Source organism: Apteryx rowi, unplaced genomic scaffold, assembly GCF_003343035.1.
Source record: "Apteryx rowi isolate R43461 unplaced genomic scaffold, aptRow1 scaffold_93, whole genome shotgun sequence".
In the NCBI taxonomy this organism is placed as follows: domain Eukaryota; kingdom Metazoa; phylum Chordata; class Aves; order Apterygiformes; family Apterygidae; genus Apteryx; species Apteryx rowi.
Genome location: NW_020451238.1, coordinates 2,375,845 through 2,397,777, shown reverse-complemented (window position 1 = coordinate 2,397,777; position 21,933 = coordinate 2,375,845). Strand labels below are relative to the sequence as shown.

The following is a 21,933-nucleotide window of genomic DNA, read 5'->3' as shown; positions in this document are numbered from 1 at the left end:
CCTGAGCTGAGACATCTTTGCACCTTCTGTGTGTATCTCAATGCACGTTGAAGTTGATGGGAGTATTTCTGGTGATAGTAGAGGGAGGTGAACCAGTGTCTTTCAAATGGTTACCAGCTATATCTGTCTGTCTTAAGTATCTGCACTGGGGCTTTGAATTCATAGTGTCTCATGGGTTCTTCGATCTTTGAGCAGTTAGTTTAAACTTCTCTACAGCATTTTATTTACACATCTGGATTGCATGGGAGGCATCAACCAGCCTAATCCAGAAATTCTAATTAGCACTTTACATCTTCAAAGCATTGTACAAACATGAACTAATCATATATTAATCACTGTGAATTTTATACTGGCTTATGTATTCTCTTATGTGCCAGGTACTGCAACCTGTCATATTATGAACCATAGCATTTAAGATACGAATCCAAGCTCTTCAACTTTGTGTTTTTCAGAAAGAAAGCAGTTGTCTAAAAATAACTTCTACTCCTTTTCTTCATTGTCTTTTGCATTTGGCGTTATTGTTATTCATTTTTGTAAAAAGTATCCTTATTTCTATGAATGATGTTGTCCAGTGATATTTACTCTGATCTGTTTACTTTGATTTGTGCTTATTTTTATTGTTGATTGGCTTAACTGTTTTGTGTCATTCTGTGTGTTCTAGAGTTGCTAAATAGCTTGCAGTATTGGTTTTGTTTAAATTTACCAAAAAAAAAAGGGGGGGGGGGAACCTTGTAGTGTTTGTGCCAAAGCTGATTATTCTTCTCCTCTGCTAAGCCTATATAATTAATTTGGAATCTCTCTCTCTCTCTTCTTGCTATTTGTTTCCAAATAAAATAATACAAACTTGGTAAGATATCAACAGCAAGCCATTTAATGAAAGTATTAGTGCTACACTGAAGCTGCTATAAATGCAATTCTGTTGCTAGTACAGTGGTTCTGATAGGTCACACCTGACAAGACGTGAAACCAGAGCAGGTTTATTTTTAATAGTTACTCCTTGAAGAAAATAAGCAAATTTAATTGTGAGGAAAATTAGCAAGAGAGCGTCTAATAACTGTTTTGCTCTCACGCTGCAGGAAAAGACTTAGCCCGGGATCCTATGGGATGTGGGCTCCATCCTTTTCCACCCATCCACAGCTCGCTGCAAGAGCTGTGCTTGGGTGATTTCCAAACTTCAGCCAGAGCTGGCACGGAGGAAGGCTGACCATCCTCGGCTGGCAGCACCTGAGGAGCAGGGCGTTCGTTAGCTGCTCCAGGAGCCAGAAAGTTTTCGGATTGCTGAGAGTTGTGGAAACATGTGATTCACACTGGCTGTGTTCAGAGGATTATTGCTGATACTAACCTCTATTAGCTCTAGCATGATGTGATTTGCTTAGACATTACCATGCTGATTACATGTAAACTTTCCATACTTACCATGTACTACACCTCCCAAAGGAAACAACTGTATTTGGAACAAAAAAGATTTAGGGTTCACCCACACAAAAAATGCCGGAAACTAGTAGGAGCAGAATATTAAAGTGATACATCTTCCTAATAACCAAAATAGGCAATATTGTGTGGTTGCTGTTGGAATTTTTCAGGCAAGCTTGATTAATTATTTGAAATATGTTGGGATGATGGTTCCCACTTAGATATTCCATTTGTTTGTCATCTTTTTAGGATGAAAAATTTTTGAGAACGAATTGTACTGAAAAGTTCTGGAGCTTGTGTGAACCGATTGCAAAAAGCACAAAAATGTCTGTGTGGACTAAAATTGCAAATATGCTTACATTTTAGAGAAAAATATACTCTTTGGTATTTAATGGCTAGGTACTGCATTTCTAAAATTACATTAAATGAGATCAGTACAGTAAATGAGGAAAAGTATCACACTGCCTGCATTTATAATGTATGTCATTGTCCTTAGAGATCATCAGATAAGCAAATAAGAAAGTGATTCCTCATTACTTTTTTTCGGTGAGTAATTACTAGTAATGTTGATCTGTATTGTGCATCATTACTTGCTCAGTGTCCTTTATTAAAAAAGGAGAAGTATAGAGGTTTAATGAATGCTTTTTAGCTAACCAGAAAGTTGTTGAAATAAAACTCACTTCAAGCAAATTTTTTCAAAAAGTAAATATTTTTACACATTTTCATCATCAATTCTTAGCAGTGTATTCTCAAAACAGGACTGTCTGATGGACAATATATCATTGCTGCCCTTTAATAGTCAAGAAAATTGAGGCACAAAATTACACAGCAAATTGTTGTCCGAGGCAGGAGATAAACTCAGTTTTTGCTTGCAGTCTTTGTCTTCTAACCGCTCAACTTCACTGCTTTCAAAACTTTCAGTGTATGAGCAACAGAGAAAAAGTGAATTTTACCCTTAATGTTTGTAATAAGATATACAGGAACTATTTTATTAACTTTGAGAGCAATACAAAAGTACCTTTATACCATCACTGATGGAGGATGTGCTGGGATAAAGAAGCAATATCTGGCAAAGGTGGCTTATGTGCAGAGCAATGTCTCTTGTTCTGCTTCACTAATGGTAGCTATGGCAACCTCAGGACATTAACTTATGCAGTGATTGCAAGCGTAAGCATCAAAGCAAGTAATTAGGGAGACAAATGGAAAGTCCTGATGGATTCTTCCATCAAGATCAAAGCTTTATATAAGTTTTTCATTAATTTGGAAACAAGCACTTAGATGATTTGTATGTTATATTAGGCTATCAATGAAAATTGGGACCAAAGCCAAATTGTTTTGTAATTTTTCAAGAAAGGGCCACTCAACCCAGTCAAAAACCTTTTTAATAGCAGTAATTGTAACTCAGGAGTGCACCAGTTGAATCAGGCCAAGGAAGTACTCAGCATTCTCCTAGATGTTTTCAGCAGAAGTATAATCCTGATAAATTTGTGTTATTCTTATCATTACCAGGAACACTGATTGTAACTCAAAAAATTTTAACAGTACAATATTTAATCCATGGCATGTATTCTAAGCGTTTGCAGGATCATAGGATGAGAGGGATACTCTCTCAGTATCTGCAAATCAAGAATGGAGGGTTGCTGGCCGAAATTTAATGACCTCTGCTGTACACATGCTCTGAACAGATGATCCGTGGTCCCTTCTGGTTTTATCCTCTATTAATCTAATCTACAAGATTAAAAACAAAAACAAAAAAACCCTTCAGTCTTAAATATGCTAACCTGTCTTTGTTAATGAAAAAGACTGTGCAGTGTAAACCCCRTGGACAGCACAGAGACCTCAAATAATAGGGGAGATGATAAATTGCGCAAAGCAACAAAGAGTAATTGTAATGTAAATCTTTATGTAAACCTTTTGATGGGCAAGATCTCTCTGTGTAGAGTGTTTAGAGTGAATTTGAAAGTATCATACTTTCATACTTTTCACCAACAGCAAGCATTTCAACAACTGTAGACTATATTTTCTTAACACCAAGATGTGCTTTTCTGAAAGGTAAATTATCCAAATTGGGCAGGAGTTTTCAAATCAGTAGTACTCATACAGCACTTCACTGTTTATAGAGCTCCATGTAGGATACTGTGATGGTCCCTAGAGCATCAATAACTTCATTTTGTTGGGATTCTGAGGCAGGCATTAATATTTGGGTTGGGCTTTCATTTTTAATTGATGAGGGAAAAGACTATCTGCCTTTCTTTCCTTTTTGATAATGCGAGCTTCTCTTTAGTAACTTCAGACAGCCCAATTCTTCAGTTAAAGATGAATTAAGTTTTCCTGTATTTCAAATTAGCTCTCTGAGGGTGGCATCAGCTCTGTTCCTTTTATGTTTAAGTCCCAGTTCTTTAATCTGTTTCTAATACATTCTGTTCAGCAATTTTGCATTTCTGTTTTAGTGGAAGCAATGCTGATTAATTCCTTCTTATGACATCTGTGGCTGCATCCTAGATTAAACCTACTCTAATACAGAGCCTATCATTAAGTGTTAAATATTCTTGCAAGGCTACTTAAATTAGAATCAACATCAGTGGATCATTTAGTAGAGAGTCGTTAATTCTCCATCTTACGGCAAGGCCACATTCTGGTGATGCTTTTAATCACAAGATTATTGAGGTATGATTTGAAAAGGATATGTTGCCCATATTTTGCCTTTGGGCAAATTATGAAAGGTCAAGTTGCCAAGGAAACAAAATGAAGATAACATTACTAATTCCTGAGTCCAAGAGTTGTCTTTCCTGATCATATCATTTGCTCAACATATATGCTTAGAAAAGATACCAGTTAACAATATCTCTGCCATTTAGTTCCACAGAAAATGGCTTTATGACCCTTTCTCTTCTAGATAGTGTTCATAATGATGATAAGACTCACCAGAATACTTTGCCTCTATATAACTCACAGATTGATGGTTTGATGTTTTACAGATATGGTAAATATTATTCTTAACTTACAGAAGGGAAAATAAGGAATGGAGGGGTTACCGTTTACATTTTCAAGTGTAGCTGCAGACTTAAGATTTTACCAGTTTAGATAGCATAATTTACAGCTCTTTAGAGAATCCTGATGTTCATAAAGTGAAGAGTACTTGATAACATAACTTCATTAAGGCACCTCAAGTTAAACACTCAAAATCACGAAGCCATGAAAATTTCCTTCTGATCATAATTCAGGCCAGTGGCAGAGCCAGAAAGAGCTCTCCAGTGTCTGCTGCTTTCCAGACTCTCATGCTTCCTCTTTTTCTGTTATTTCCTTGTTTCTTTTTTCCTATTCCAGGTGGGAAGCAGTAGTATAGGATTGGCTCCTATGCAAGAAAACCTATATAGAGTAGAATGCTATAAAGAGTGTCTCCCTGCCCCTCTTCCCCTTCCAGCCATATATRTGTGTATTTATATGTGTGTGTGTCTTTGTGTCCAATTCCTTGTCCTTCCTTTGGACAACACATAAAAAAGGAATCATTATATTCCCTGAAGTATCGGCATCTGAGATTGTGGTAGATTCTGTCCTTAAATTTCCATTCTGAACTGTGCTGTGTCGTAGGGCGCTGCATAATGAATACGACCCTGCCAATCAAGACACTCTGTTTTATATCACTTATTACTAAATTGAAAATGGTGTTTTACTACAGCAATAAAGAGCTGGTACAGCATGAGGTACATTTTTATACAACTCTATGAACTTTGTCATTGAAAACATTATAGCCTTGAATTTGAGAGCACAGTGGAAGGCAATATAATTTGATTACCTATATTAATCAAGTAGAGTACAACATATAAAACCAGTAATGCATAAGTCTGACTGGAGCCAGATAACCCTCTTGTGCATCTTAGAAAGATTTATTTTCAGTAATATAATTCATTTGACATGAAAGTATCATAATTGCAGTTGCTAGGAAGGATTTCTTTCTTTCCTTTTTTAGGGAAAAAAACTATCATGCTTTCAAGAGCAGCTTGTTCTTTTAAAGCTCTGCTTACTGAAAATTGAAAACAAAGATTTGTTTTTGTAATTGTGGCAATTTTTCATTAACCAGCTGAGCTAACAAAGTGGTTTGTTTTGAATGCTGTTTCTGCTTCATAAACAAAAGTGTGTTAGGTGTGAATTAAAAAGAATTTTTTTTTTTAATCTACATTGGGAAGCATAGAACCCTGCCGTTCTCAACATGCACTTCTGAAAGCGGGCCAGAAGCTCCTGAGCTTTTAGTTATCTGTACAAATACTTCTCATAAACGCTGGGGAGAAGCTTCCCACACTCTAGCTCCATGAAAAGGCTTTACAGCAAATTTGAAGGCACCTAATTACTCTGTAGTCCATGAAAACCCTTCTTCTTATTATATGTGCAGTAGTGACACACATTAATAATGTCATTATCATGAGTTGCTATTTATGCATTTTATTGCTGTATGTGGCTGCAAAACCATTATTTCAAGCATATGTACTTGTTGGGATATCACTGTTTGATATGGCAAAAATCAAGACAGGTAAAAAAAATTGACTACGGGTTGTGCTGCACCTCCCATTGGAGCTGAAGCAGGAAGACCTGTCTCATTAATAGTGCCAAGATACACAAACTGAGAGGCGTTGGAAGAATGTGGTTAAGGCATTTTTCCAGTTTTTCAAACAGATTTCACATTTGGCTTTGTTTATAATAACCTCCTGAAACATGAAAAGTTTATGTAATCGAATGTCCTCTGACTCTGACAAAAATGTACCAGTTTGTTCCATCTAATTTTGAGCAGTTTTATCATTGAGCTGATGCCACTGGGTACTAATTAAAGGCAACAGAGTTCATACCCAAACAGACAGTGGTTTTAGTCCCCTCTCATTGTTGGTCTACGGTGCAGGAAGTTTTTTTTTTCTGTTCTTGCTCTTCAGTCTTCTATGCTTTTTCTGTTACTTCCCCTCCTGTTGAGATGTTTCCGCTTTCTTTTATTCTCTAATCATTCCATTATGGATTAGCCATACAGAGAGCTGTCGCTACTGAGGAAAGACATTGAGGTGATGGAGTTTCTTTTCATGAATGACATCTATCCACACAGCTGTGAGCGTTTCCACATTTGTCCTGGAAGAAAAATATATATTAAAAAATTCTGTAGTGACAACAGAAAGAATAATGGAGCCCCACCTGAAAGTTTCAGCGTTGTTCAGCTCAGGAGGATTTCCTACTTGTGTTCGACTTTTTGGAATTGTACCACCAGCCTTGTCCTGATCTTTGAGGCTTGTGCAGGTCAAACCGCCTCTGCAGTCTGAAAGCAGAGTACTGAGGTAGCAGCTCCTTCTGTAAATCATTACATTTGCATCAATCATTGACCATTGGAAGGCTGACAAGAACAAATGAGTAACTAGCAGGGTCATGGTAGGGAAGAGAAGAGCAGATGTACTAAGGTAATGGGGAGCCTTTACGATTTCACCTGAAACAGCAAATGCTTTAAAAAAAAGCAAGGGGGAAGAAAGGCTTAATGTCTGAAGGTTTGTCATTCAGTGGTTCAAAGAGTGATTTTCCATGCAATGGCATAGACCTTGAAACTTTTATGTTTAGCTTTGTCATGGCATAATTTTGATTCTTTGAAAGTGAATAACCCACTGGGTTATTCTCTAATCAAATTAGCTTGCAGCCTCTGCTATATTACTTAGATTATGTTGAAGACACCCAAACGCATGCTCCAGGCAATGATTGTCCTTCACTCCTAAGACTTACCTACTTTAATGTTTTCAAGATCTGAATGGAATGAAAGAAAAAAAAAGATTTAGTTTGCATGGTATTCGTGTTAATGACTACTGCTGGAGATTTTCTGTGTTTTTTACAGTTTGAATTTTAAATCTTTTTTATTTCCATCTTGGTGAATTTATTTTTTCTGGGGTAGCTTACCTGTTGGGGAGCAAGGCATCCATCCTTCAAGGTTTATTTTAAAAGCAATGGTTGAAGTCTTGAAGCATGTGCTCTGAGAGCTGGCTTGGGGGAATACATCTTCTATAGATGTCTCACTTGAGCTAAATCATTTACCACATTTGAGTGTTAATGATCAGTAATGCAAACAATAATGGTAGTTATTGTAATGTTTATAATTTTTAGCCACAACACATAAACCCTGCTATGAGTTAAATAGCAATGGAGTTAAATAATGTTGATTATTAGGTTAATTATATATAAGTATTGTAAATCTTGTCCCTGACAACAGCAGAGACTTCCCTTCTTAGGCTGAAGGCCTTCAGCAAAACAAAGCATCTGATTCATATAAGCTCCCTATATTTTATATTCATTCAAATACAAATGAAATGTATTTCATTTTACTGGTTTAAGGTATGTTGAGAACACTGTACGTGCTTTAGATTATTTTCCAGGTCCAAATTCCTAATTGAGTAGTGTGCTAACAATAATATTACAYGTAGCATCATAGCAGAGTGGTTTAAGACATGTAACTTGTAACCTTTACTTCACCACAGCTGAGTTCACATTGGCTTCAACCTCCTTATCCTACCAGATCCAGAATAAATGGTTAGAAGACAAGGCAGAGATTTTTATTCATGATGTCAGTTCCACTACTGTGATTAGTTCCCACCTCTGAGTGTTCCTCTTTAAAATTTTGGGTGGCCGGCTTGCATTTGAATGGAAAAATCTGTGGTATATTTTCAGGAAAAACCTTAGAGTCATCAGGTGGAGGTCTTCATGCGTAGCCTGTTCTGTTCTTTTCTTGCTATACCACTTGGACTTATAGGGAAAAGTAATACTTTGCGAAAGAAATAAGTTGACAGCACGAGTAAGGGAGAAAGAATATATATACACCCCCCAACACACACACATATATACATATAAATGAAATATATAAATGAAATGAAATAAACATTCACATGAATCAGCCCTAACAAATCACGGCAAGTTCCCTAACCAGAAATCCATCACCCTCATTCTAGAAGGTCACTTTTATTAAGCACGATACTAAGGTATTAAGAACTGCTTTTTATACTGAGTTCCATGCCGAAATTTCCTCTAACAGCTTCCTGCCAGCTAATACTGGTTCTGCACTAAGGGAAGACAGCCATGCATGTTCTCCGCTAAATAAATATGTAAATGAAATTTCCAAACAGAGTTACATACAATGGAGCCAGAGAGCTGAGAATAACTAAATGTTTTCCATTAGAGCAGGGGTACTTCAACAAGTCCTGTTATCTCATAGTGGCCGAGTACTTTTTGGTGACTCCATCATGATGTGGACGTGGCATGTAAATGAACTAGATCTGCAGTCCAAACAGAAGGAGAAAACTGATGTTTATAATAAGTGGGAAATTACTAGACAGATCATTATGGTTAAAGTGGCTTTTGGCTATATCCATATTAAGTCCTAAACTCCTCCTTAATTTTAAAGAAAGCTTATAGCTGCCCCCCTCCCCGTAAACTGCAGCAGCCTCTCATAGTTGTAAATAATGGCTTTAAGCCACTTCTCTTCTGTCGGACGTCTCCCGTGGCGGCATCCTTGCGCCAAACAGCAGCGGAGCTGCTCGGCGACTCCTCTGCCGTCTCCGCTCCTCGCCGAGAGCACCAGGAGCCGAAGCCACCACGGCGCCAGGTAGCTCCAGGCTGGGGGGGCGGCGGCAGCGGGGCCAGGTGTCTCCTGCAAGCAGCCGCAGCTCGACGTTGTAGGAAAGCAAGTAATGGATGTGCGTCTAGTGCCTTAGTGAGACACCATATACAGCCCTGAAAGCGTGATGCCTCCCAGAGCGTCTGCCTAGTGAAAGGAAAACAAGTGGCGGGCCACACGACGCCATCGCGAGTGGGGAAGGGAAAGGACTTGTCAGCGCTTCACAAGAGGGGCAAACTGCACCTCTTCCCTTGTCGGAGTTTCCTCCGTTTTGCAAATGGGTGAAAGGCAGTGTCAGTTGTTGAACGTTGCGCGCACCCTCCTTTCAATCACCGAGCTCGGCTGCCGCATCGCGCCACCAGGGCTGCATGGAGATGAATCGAAACAGGAACGGGGTGAAAAAGCTTCAGTTCATTATTTGCTCAGCCCTTGCAAATGCTGTGCTAAATTCAGCCCTTAGTTTGCATTACCCCTTGGTGTAATCACGGGCATTGCTTGTGAAAGTGGCCTTTTGCATTGTCCAAGCTCTCTCTTTCTTGGCCAATATAGGTGAACTTAGCCATAGGATTGTCAGTATGCAGCTGTCTTTCTTTGGGTTTCTTAAAGCATCCATTGCAAGGGTGCCAAAATACTGTAACGGTGGATATAATGAGTATCATTACAGTATTACACTACCCATGAATTGACTTCAAGGCAGCTATATCAACCCACCATTAAATAGTTAGAATGAGTCCAAATAAAGAGAGAGAGATCTAGATTACATATAGAGATATAACACCAGATATTTCTACTTTTTTAACTATGGAATAGATTAATGGAAAAGACATCATTAAATCCTCCAGTAATTATGGAAAGTCTTTATACTTGTGTATTAAGGCCTGAAGTAGGAGGTAAACATGGTAAAACAGCTAAAAAACCTCTCTTGGGTGTGATACAAGCATTGATGTGTGGATGGCATTGGAAGCTGATCTTTATATTTTTAATCAATGTGTTTTTATTAAACACTCATATAGCAGATTGCTTCTGCATAGACTATGATAAAAGGTTGCATTAGGAAAAGGCAGCCCTACTTTTCCTACTGGGGAGTGAGGTGGGGATCTTCATGAGAAAATTAGAGAAATCTGGTGGTTCTTACTTTTTTTTCCCCGAGATGGTGACTCTCTCCCATGAACTAGGTCTTTTTTAGACCTGATTTGAAAGTAGGCAGCTGTAGATCTTACTTTGTAGATCTCAAGAAATAATTTGTGATTATCCCTTTTATTCCAGAAGTGCTTTCTTGTATATAGGTGTAATAATAAAGGAACCGTTTTCAGCATAAAAGATGTGCTTGTCAAACCACAGCAATGATTTTCCAGTTGCTGGCTTTTTTAGTTGTGCAGCCTTCTAATATTTCTGCTTGAATTCTTTCACGACAGAAGCAAATGAAAATTACACCGTGGTTTTTAGGTCTCTGTTCCCTGATTTTTGCTTGTCATGTCATGAACTTCTTCGAAGCAGTGAAATGGCAGCCCATCTCCCTGAGAGCTCCAGACAGATTTCTAAAGTTGTCTTGTTAACAGCTTGTCAGAAACCTACATTTCAGTCTCGCTGAGTTTATATCATGCAAAAAAAAAAAAAAAGTTGCTGGAAATTATGATTTTTACAGGTTCTGACATTTTTCTAAAGAACTGAAATGCTCAAGGCTGCTGTCTCCCTTAACAGGCTGTGCTGTTTTGGGTAATATTCTGCGCTGCATCAACTGAACATCAGAGCAACATTCAGTTTCTTCCCTTTAACATGTTCTTTGAATTATTTAAGGTGTTTTGATGTTGGCTAGAATTTGTAACAAAGTCCTCCAGCTTTTATCCTAAAAAATCAAAAAGGTTGAGATTTTTTCCTTTTCCCCCCTCCCTCCTCTCCCTCTTCCTTTGCCCCCCCCCCAATGCTTTTAATAGATCCTTGCATGGATCATCAGGGGACTTTCTTTTATGTTGTACAGCTTGAAATGACTTAGTCAGGGTCTTCCTGATTAATTTATGAGTGCTAAGGAAAAGGGAAGGGGGGAAAAAAAACAGTCCTTGAGGGATTGACCTAAGCTGCAGCAGATCAACTCAATTTTATGGAATGAAAAGAGACTTAAACAGTATTTTTAGCGTTGGTGCCTCGACCGGYGGAGGTAAGGATGCTGCCGGTGTCTGGCAGGCTGCAGCCGGGCGAGGGCAACCCGGCGCGGGGCGGGCGAGGGAGTCGAGTTCGCCTCTTTGGGAGGCACCGAGCGCTTTCAGAGTTAACGCTGTGGCAGACTGGTGGATTAATGCGCTCTGCCTCCAAGGAACAAATGCTCTTTTTTTTTCCCCCTCCTTCTTCTTCTCTTTTCTGTTTTCCCCTCCCTCCTTGCCTTCCCTGGGCTTGCAGATGACAGCTGTTGGTCACTTAACAAAATGTCCCCTTGATTGCCGCTTCGCAGCGGGGCCCCCTCAGAGCAAGCAGCGCGCAGCCCCGACAGTGCATCGCTGCCCCTCAAAATTAGTTATAGCGCCCGGGGCGCCGGCGGCCGCGCGGCTCCGCTCCCGCGCGCTTCCTCTCCCTCGCCCTGCGCAGACAAAGCCTCGGCCTCGGCCTCTGCCGCGCTCGCAGCCTCCCCCTTCCCCAGCCAAATGCTGAGGAGAGAAATGGGAAGGAAAGAAAGGAAAGAAAAGAAAAAAATCGCTGCCCCGAGGCTCAGTCTGTTTCTTGCCGCTCTCCCCCAGCGCTGGGAAGCCCGGGCTGCGCAGCCGTGGCGAGGCCCTGCCTCATTTCATCAAGCTGTCGAGGAGGCAGCGGAGCTCAGAGGACGCGCCGCTGCCTGGGGCAAGTTCAAGTCAACATTCGATTTCCGTCGCCCCCCGGCCCCCGCCTCGCGCCTGGGCCCTCGCCACGCTCCGCAGCTCGCCTCCCCCCGCCGCCRCCGCCGCTCGCGCCTCCTCGCCAGGAGGAAGGGCTTGTGGGACCTTACGAAGGACACAGTGGCAAAATTGCTGCAATAAATCAGGGGCCCTCTGACACTTGGCGGTAGCTTAATGTTTTGGCGCTTTCTTTCCTGTGTATGCCTCAAGTCCCATTAGCAGGCTTTTCTGTCAGGCTGGCTCGTGATAAAACTCCCTCTTCCTATCATCCTAAGCGAGCCCCTGCAGACATGAATCCGGTACCAGGCGCGCGAGGAAGCGGCACCGGCCCCCCGCACGCGCGGGCGCTCGCCTGCTGCCCCCAGCATCGCCCGCGCCGCCGGAGGAGCGCGCTCCGCGGGCAGGGCGAGCCCAGGGCTCCTACAAACACGCTGGATTTTATTTCTTCGTTTAAAAGAAAGGCTGGCGAACTGGGTTTGAAGCCTAATGCTTCTCCCTGAGCCTCACTATTGGAAGGAAATGAGGTAACTAAGTATGGTCGGAAATAGTAAAAGAGCAGGAACGTGGCCATCCTCTGGGACTGTCTGGGTGGGTGTGTAAGTTTTGAAGGTATCTAAACCCTTCATATACCTTTTGCAACTTGTTACATGAATATTCTAGCATGCCAGCTTGCGCTGTGATTATAGACTGTATATTTAATATTTTGGGCTGCTCTTCCTTCTGCCTTATGCCTTCCCACGCAATTTTGTTTGCAGGTAGACTGGTTAGATTATGTGCCCCTCAGGGCTGGAATCTGTTTTTTCACACAGCCAGCTTAGATGTCTATCATCCTCTTCTTAAGCATAATATAAATAATGTGTGTAGGTATGTGTGTTTGTATATAAAGGAAAACAACTGTTTCTGTAAGCTGTTTGGACAGGAGCTTGCAACTTCTGTGATGTGCGGTGTCTGGTCTGATAGGGCCTCGAGGCTCTGGAGGCACGACCTAAATAATAAACATTAGAGCTTGGATGGAGCAGGAGGTATTGAATTTACGTAAATAAGGTGAGGTGAATTCTGTGCAGTTCCCAGATGCTTGGAGGATGTGACCCCGTTTCCGATAAAGGAATATTTCTCTGTACCTAACTGATGACATAACCCCAAAGTGTTGCCCATCTTGTTGCAATTCTTGCAAGACTTAGGTTGTTTTTGTTGGTTTTTCTTTTTCTTAGAGTTCTAGTTCTTGGTGTGAGGCAGTTATGTGAGAATGTGATTTCACATTAATAAGTGTAGCACTTTTATTATGTGAAGAAAAACTTGGTGGTCTGGAAGTTAAAATGCTTTGGGGGGGCAAACAAAAAGAATCAAAGGGTATTTGCATGGTTCCTGAACTCACCTGAGAACAATATTCAGAATCATATACAAACACCTGTGATCCAGATTCTACCACTTCTTTAACTAAATGCCTTTGCGAAGAGCGCTGTGCCAATGTAGGTGTCCCAGAACACATAGCCTAAATGCTTCTTCTGTAGATGCTGCTTATTTGGATAAAGCTGTGCATCGGCTTATTCCAGGCCTGGTCCCCTCTTACAGTCAAAAATATAAATGGCGAAAACACTCCAATTGTCCTAACTGTGTGGGCTGTGGGGTAGAGCTAGTGATCACACTACTGAACACGTCTGGCCATATAGGTCTACCAGAAAACTTCTATGGTGGAGACCTAGCTTTATTTGCTATGCCACAAATCTCTAAATATCTAACCTGCAGTTATTTGGAGTGATTTGATTTATGCTTATACATCATGAGAACTACAGCAGATAAAGTTTATGTTTCCCCTGTTTCAGCGTAAGTGTGTTTGGGATGAGGGAGAGGTTAGAGGTTCACTTCTAGTTCACTGCAGATCAGTGTGCTGCTGGTGGCATCTACGTTTCCGCAATAAAAGAAGGGTCTTTTCCAAATCTGCACTTGCCTCTGTTTTACAATAGCCACAACTTCCCCTCTTTTTTCCTCAGCTGAGATGATTGGTACAAGCCAAATACTGGAGTGCACCATGACTCCTTGGCCAGTCGTGGGGAAGTCATGATGGGAGGGGATCTCGAAATGTGAACTTCCACCTCAGCCACAGAAAAAAAAAGGCCGGGAAGCCTGAGCTATACAGATACACGTGTATATATATATATATAAATATTTGTTTATTTATTTCCATACGCTCCTGTCTCAGTTTCCTCAGGTCTTGGAGGCACAATAGTGGGAATGAGGTGGTAGTGGAGGAGGATGTGAGTGGGGATTCTGCAATCGTTTACACGGAGGTTAGGAAAGCACCAGCCTTTTCTGTTTGTTTCAGTCACTGCAGCATCCAGGCTTTGCTCTCCTGCCCTTCGAACAAAGGGCTGGTTTCGCGGAGTCGTCTGGGCATAGGGCTTTCTCGGTGAAGTGCCCGCGTCTGCTGCTCTTCTCCCTCTTCCTCTTCTGCAAAACTTGTATCAGCCTCTGTTGGGGCAGAGGGGGGAGAGTGAGGGAGGGGAAAAGATAGTGTAGGGCCTGTTTGTGGTGGTCAGAACCAATTCTGTCTGAACTCTGTATTGTTTTTGCTTAACTTTGCCCCACAGGAGGGTTTTTCTGACTTGAATCTGTCACCGCAAGAAATTGTTTCCAAAAGGCGGCACAATTAGGGGTCCGCTTTGCAAACATTCTTGGGGGAATTGAGAGGCAATTGGCACAACTGGGTGAATAATCCTTTTACAAGCCTTTATGAACCCAGCACAATGGCTGTTTACAGTTTTGCTGATAGGCCAGGAGTGTTAACAGGCCTTTAGAAAAATCCAGGTAATTGAAGCTTTTGTCTTTCAATGAGCCCCCATAGCTGTCAACAGTTGCCTTTCTCTGCGTTTTCTTTAAGTTTGTATTTTGACAAGGGCTTTTGTGCGGCGGACAAGGGCAGCAGCGTGGGAGGCGAGGCGGTGGGGCCGGGCGGCATTCCTGCGGCGAGGAGGACCTCGGCCCGGCCGGCCGCGCGTCGCCACCGCGCTCCTGCTCCTCGGCCCGGGGCAGCTCGCCTCGCCGCGAGCCCTTGCGCCGAGCCAAAATTCCTCCCGCTACTTCGTTACTCATTTAAACTTCCTCACCTTAGAAAGCATCGGCTTCAGCCTGTCTTTTGCTGACCCAAGGCCTTTGCCTCGGTGTCCCTCCGTAGCCGAGGGAGGTGGAGAGGAGGAGGCTAAAGAAAAGAGCGTGTAGAGATACTTAAGCCTGTTACCACAGAAACTGAACTGGCCCATTGAAAGCTCCTTGCGTTTCTACCCCCCCCCCCCAAAAGAGCACGGGTCCGCGGTGGTTCTGGTTTTCACATCTCTCTCCCGGGTTTGGTTTTGCCACGGTCCTTTCTGTGGCGCTCGCACGTGTTCAGCAGCCTGAGAGTTCCTCTTTCCTTATGCGTATGTGGGAGCGCCTTTCTTTAAATTAAAAAAAGCAAACCTAAATGAATTCTGAAGCTTGGTTTTCTTCACCAAAGCTGACCGTTTGTTTTCTTTAGGGGGCGGTGGGAGATTAATGCGAGTGGGTAGTGACGAGTTTGAGTTTGCTTCAAGCTCTCGATTTTGCAGGACACCGTATGTTAAGCACAAGTCCACATCGTATAAATAATGGCATGTTACTTTTTCCTGAGTGTTCCCTTGTCATGTGGACCCCTCACTAGCTCTGATTCAGTTTAGGACTTCATTCTCATGAAGATTAAGATGTAGTGTTTTGCTGAATTAAAAGCCATGCCATAGGAATCGCTATGGCTGATCTTCTAGGTACCATTTCTGTGTATATTTAAGTCTTTCCAGGTTGGAAGAGGTGGGAGAGGAAAGCTATTTCATAATAAACAAGATGATATGCACCTTGCTGTCCAAAATACAGGTTTTAAAGCACACATCTTGCAATCGCAACTGCAGGGATGGGCTCCTTGTCTGCACAGAGCCGTATTTGCATGTGGAGCTGCATCCATAGGGCCCATAGGGCCCACTGGCTTCTTGAATTGCAAGATTGCAGCATTGGTGATTAAACTAAGAAAGATGTAAGCTAAAATGAGACAAAATTCTTTGCCGTCCTTTTCATTTTGAAAACAATTAATTATGGAGTATTTTCGGATCCTGAATGGGGAAAACGTATCCTCAGAGAGCAGATGTTTGCTTCGTTTGTATGTCTGTTTATAAAATTTAGCATGTGGATTTGATGGTTCACTTGCTTTTTACAACTTTCGCTTATCTACATGAGACAAAGTTTTATATTGGTACAAAGAAAAATCAGGCATCTAAATAAGGCAGTTCTGCACCTTTAGTAATGCAAACCATCAGTAATGGATTTTTAYACTCCTTGTAGATGTGAATTTTTTAGGCCAAATCTGTTTTAAAGAAGAATCTTCTCTTAAAAGCCAGATAAAGCCTGTCCTTCTCTTTTTTTAAATATCATAATACAGTAACAAATAYGGAGACAAGTTTTGGTACGAAAACATATGTATATACACAGAGAGAGAGAGAGACTTCAATATTATACTGTATTTAAATAATAATGGTTATTAAGGTCCCACAAAATTTTTTTACTTCTCTTCTCAAATGCTTTTAAGCTAARTTTATTAAGGCCTACAGTGCTGCAGTTTTATTAAATAGCTTGTCAGGGTTCATAGGCAAAGGCATCTGAGTTTTAAAGATAATTTTAGAAGTTTTCTAATCAATATATTTCTGAACCTAATTTATTTGATTTTTTTTCTTACTTGTATCATTTTTAAGTCTCTGCATTTGTATTGATATTGCCCAGGCACTGGATTTTAAGCAACAGAGACTTGAAAGTATTTTTTATACCATTTTTGAGGTAGGTGTAATTCAATTGTAATGTTCTTACTTGGTAGCCTGAAAAATTTGATTTCTACATCTAAGAAGCTGTAGATCAGTGCAAACTTTCCCAGGCTCATTTTCMGATTTGTCTCAAACCTGATTTAAGTGGGCTACTGCTTGGGCCCTATTTAAAGTAGGGAAATTTTCAATGAATTTCCAGCGTTGCTGGCAGCAGCACACATGAGTTATCAGCGAGTGACACAGCTGCCTCCTGCTGCCATGTCAGCTACAGAGTCACTTCACCATCCCTTGGAGCCTTTACATTGAGAGTAGTGTCTTTCTGGAAGTTAGCCTTAGCACGCTCATAAATCATGGAGCCAGGTGCACRTATCACCAGGTGAAACTCTTTAGCCTGAGCTGTGCAAGAGTTTGAATCATGTCATCAAAATATTCTGCCTCTAAATATGTGTGTRCAGTGATTAAAATGGTATCTTATGRTATAGCCTAGACCAGATTTAAGGAGCAAAATAATTTGGTCTTCGTGACCCACTCARTTATGCTAGTAATTTGGGGTATGGGCACTCCCCAGGAGCAGCCAGAGCAAACAGGAGTCGCATGATCCTGACTTGATCTCAGCCCCCCGGGTGGAGATGAAAGGCTCCTCTTGAGTCATCCTGCATTTCTCAAGAGTGTGTAAATAATAAGTGTACTGCTGTGACYGCATCTTCCTTCTCCCCCCTCCCTTGTTTTTAATAAATGTATTGCTTTGTCGGCACTGTTTGGAGCAAGCGCAAATGCAGCAGGTACTGGAGCAGCCTGTGCCCAGCACAGCCTGTTTCAGCCTGCCTCAGCCTGCCTCGGTTGTGATGGACAAGTAGTCCTCTTCCAGTCCTGGTGCTCTTCAGAGCAGAGGTGTTTAATTGTGCACAGTTGTGTAGCATGGGTTTGGCGGAGTCAGAAAATGGCTGCTAATGATGATTTATCAAGACTGATGCTAATTTTGATCTGAATATCTGGTTTGTAAAACCATGCTTCCTATAATGATTCTCCTGAAGTTCAGTGATGGAAATAATCTCCAAAAAAGACACATACAGCTTACAGGAAAGTATTTGCTAAAGCCATGGCTATCTGATGTTCTTGCCTTCCATGCACAAAGTAGTTGTCTAGGATTTAATGCAGTGTGCAGTCATTAACACTGGTCGTCCAGTAGGTCTTGCCTGCCTGCAGCTCCCCAGCCCCTGCAGAACAGTGTGCTGCCTTCCTGGGATTTCTTCCATTTTTGCTTCAGGTTCTTGTTTCTCCAAAATGGCTATAGATACAATTAGATCTGCTCACATCATTCTAGAACAGCTGGATTTCTCTGTGAGAAAGAGATCTTATGGATCAGGAAGGGCAGTGTAAAACGAGGTTTAACTTTGAAAGAGAAGAGAATTCTGCTTAGTCAAGACTGTAGAAAACAAGATTCTTTACACAAAGCCTTTCCACTGCAAACAGTTAAATGAAAATAAGGACTCATTTGGAGAACTGAGCAGTCTTAACTGCATAACCATCATGGCAGATCTTTCCCCTGCATCTTTGCTCTTGGTGTGCATGGTGTGTTTTGGAGAATTGAAAAGATTCTTCAAGTGTTTGGGGTCAATCATTTCATGTGCCAAATAGGAGAGATTACATAGTCTCTCAAAAAACTGCAGAAAGCTAAGAATGTCACCACTGAACTTTCTGCTTTATAACTTTTGGATAAAAGGATATGACAGGAAAGAGTCCTCCCTCCCCTCCAGGAGGAGAAGGAGCTGACAAAATGACCGAGCAGACCTATTCCTGCTTTTACATGCATGGCACAGAAGCACGTGCCTTCTTGTGGACCGTTTCCACATTTGCAGCTTGTCACTGTTGGCCTGCCCGTTCCCATCTTGTAGCAGCAGGGAACCCAATACAGAGCCACCAATTATGGAAACCCGCCTGGACCATCACCATCAAATGCAGGCTGCAATGCCGACACAAAAGCTGCAAAATGCTAGCCATCTTATGTCTGTATAATGGACACCAAGAGACTTATTTCTGTTCCCAACTGTAAATCTTTCTCAGCTCCAGCCAATGAGATTTATCTGTCCTAAAACATTCAGTGCTCAAGTTATCTTTCTGTCACTTGTACTGGGAAAATAGAGCATTTCATTTTCAGAGGCTGTAAGAGATTTCACTCTAAAACTCTTTAAGTAAACACTTCCTCCTGGGATCATGATCTCATTCAAACTAAAAAATGTACCAGAATTTATGATGTATTTTAATTACTATTCTTGATACCACTCATTAAATTAGAAATTGATTGCCAGTTTCACAGTTTCCTTGTTAGATGACAAAGTGCTTATCAAGGTGAAGCAATGCAAAACTGTTACTGTATCTTCCACAATTTGGGATGATAAAAAGGCATGCTTTTTGTTGTGGTATTCATGTTACAGTTGTTATTATAAAGCATAGCTGATTGTCTTTTTTGTTTAAAGTTCATTTTCCCTCATTCAAGTAAGAGTATGCCATATTTTTGTATAGAAAGAGATAAATTGTCTTTGTCTGGTTTATGCTAGCAATTTAAAAGGCATTAATGCAAACATCAAAAATGTATGTTTGATTGAACTGAGAACATAATAAACAGCTATCCTAAGGATTTAAGTGGATGATGCAGAAGATCCATATACATAAAGGCGTTTCACAAAACCTTCTTTTTCTCTCTCTAATCCACAGTGTGACAGCGAGAGTGATATTGACGATAAGGTAAGACTGAATTTTCTTCTTTCATGTGCTTTACCAGCTTGGAAATTCCCTCATAGACAAAATAAGAATGAATCTAAAAATAATATTTTTCCTCCAGCCTTGATGTCAAATTTAAAAATATCTATAATTGAATGGAAGAAGGTTGCATTAGGTAGCCTGTGTTCTTCACTAGTCCACGTTTACAGAAGAGAACCTCCCATGAACATGATAGTCTTTTTGATTAATATGTGAACATTTGGTAGGACCCAAGTCATAGTGTTAGTGTTAGTGCTGTCATTCTGTTTTGGAGGGAGTCTCCTCTGATAACTTCTTGAGAGCCCATATTTTATTTATAGTAACCTTTGAAGGTGTCAATTTTGTAATCAGTTTAGAAGATGGGACAACCAGTGCCTACCCTCAAAGGCAGTATGGTAACTGTCAAGGAGTGTTTTGTCATGTTGCACGCATATTTATCACAGGGCAATGATTTTTCTGACCTTTTCTTTTGATGCAGAGGTTGGTCATTGAAAGGTTGTAGTCATGTGTTTTTGTACAGGGATTTCTTGTTTCACCTTTGCAAGGAAAACAGAGAAATCCCACTACATAGCAACAGTTGCACCATGCTTTTAAGCATCAAATCTATAACAGACTTGAGTATCCCTCGCTGACTTCTGTTCTTGCAGATCAAACTTGGCAGGCTCAGGTTAGATCTTCATCAAACTTTTATTATGTTTTGGCTGTCCGGTCTCTTGCATTCATTCATGAGAAGCTGCAGCACGCAGGTTTCTAATGGATCAGCATTACAAAAGTGAAGGCTGACTTCAGAAAGCCCTGTCTCCTTGGCAGCACACCTGGCTGCAGCCATACATTGGAGGTTACCCTGAGTTCAAGAGAGTACAGTGAAAACTTCTTCTGGTTGTCTTTTTTTTTAGTGTTGTTAGACCTTGGGATGCATTAAGGTGTCCTTCATTTTCTTTTAAAAATCCYATCAGCTACCTAATATCCCTGGAATATGGCAAAAACTGTGTTTGGGATGAAGGCTTGATTAAAGAGAAACATTTAAATCTTAGCTGTTGAATGAAAGATTCTTTGCATATTTTATTTTAGATATATGTATGTATGTATTTTATTTATCACTCCCCTCCAGTCCCCTCCACCACCAGCATCACCCCCGAGTTCACATTTCTTACTCACAAGGTTGCAAGGCAGCAGAGCTGATGGCAGGGGGAGTGAGGGTGAAAAACTATTCCCTAAAAGCTTAGATAGCATGGAGTTAAAACATTTCTTAGACTGCCCAATCAAAGAAAGTAAAAGCAATCACTTAGAAAACTGTTTAAAGATCTGCCAGTCAAACCTCAGATGAAGTTGTAAGTGACATGTAGTTTTATTATACAGCTATGCTATTAATGATTATCTAAATTACACTGGTAGACCCAGCTAGCAGCATTACATCTGAGACTGACGTTTGTTAGATTAGGTTTGACTTCACCTTGTAGAGAAGAAATTGAAATCTGAACAACATTGATTAGCTTTCAGAATGTGGGATCTGAGGTTACCTTCAGAGGAAGCTGCATTGTGTTTGGCTGGTAACTTACTGTCCTTTACAGCAGATGAAAGACTATTATAGTGTTCCTTACCATTAGGATGGCATTTCTTTACATATCTGTAACTATAAGTTGACCTTCTAGGCTCACATATTTTCCAGCTACCTTCTTCTTAAGGCGACTCCACTTTAATAGTAGCACTTCTTTTCTTCGTAAGGAGAACAGCACAAGATCGTCATCTTTCTRTCTCTTGCCTGATCTGTAAAGGCATGAGACAAGACATCAGATCCATTAAATAGGTCTCTGGAATTAAGTAGGGTTGCTTTTCTGTCAGCAAAGACACATGCGCATGCATGTAAACTCACTGAGGTTGAAGTAGAGAGACTTCAAACCTTTCATAGGGATAATGTAAACGTGACATTGCTTTCAAGCTGGGGAACACGAGGGGAACCTGCCTCTCTGTTAATACCTGGCATGTTACACTCCTGGAAACTCATTCAGTATTTGCCTTAAAGCCTAACCTAGCTGATGCAACAAGGAGCTATAAAAATATTGGCATGAATGCCCTGAGGGATTACACTGAAGAGTGTGTTTTCCCTCTTCTATGCGTTGACAAAATGTGTCCTCTAATAATGCTCACTGCCTTCTGCAGCCAGGTGGAGTATTGGACATATTGTCTAGCCCAACATCGGGCTTCCCACATGACACGATGGGTCAGCTGCTTTCCACAGTGTTATAGAGCAGTCCTGCCCTGCTGCTCGGTCAGCAAGAAGCAGCTTTCTCTAGGTACACCTACGTGTGTTGGTGCTAATGAAGGGCAGGGCAGGAGTTAATAAGGTACTTTTGATTTCCATAACACTTTTCATTAGTCATAAAACAGCAGATCACCATTGTCTGTATATAACACATGAGAAAAATGGACAAAAAAAGTTGTTCACATACAAGTACAA

General features: G+C 41.1%; 1 protein-coding gene across 19 annotated transcripts in view; it reads left to right on the top strand.

The window, feature by feature from the left end:
* Positions 1–21,933, top strand: part of FBRSL1 (fibrosin like 1) — a 404,406-nt gene that overhangs the window by 202,206 nt on the left and 180,267 nt on the right. For all 19 annotated transcript variants that reach the window (XM_026091846.1, XM_026091849.1, XM_026091843.1 and 16 more), the window contains one exon: positions 19,431–19,460. In XM_026091846.1, coding sequence (XP_025947631.1) covers positions 19,431–19,460 — 30 coding nt within the window. The remainder of the gene's footprint in view (positions 1–19,430; positions 19,461–21,933) is intronic.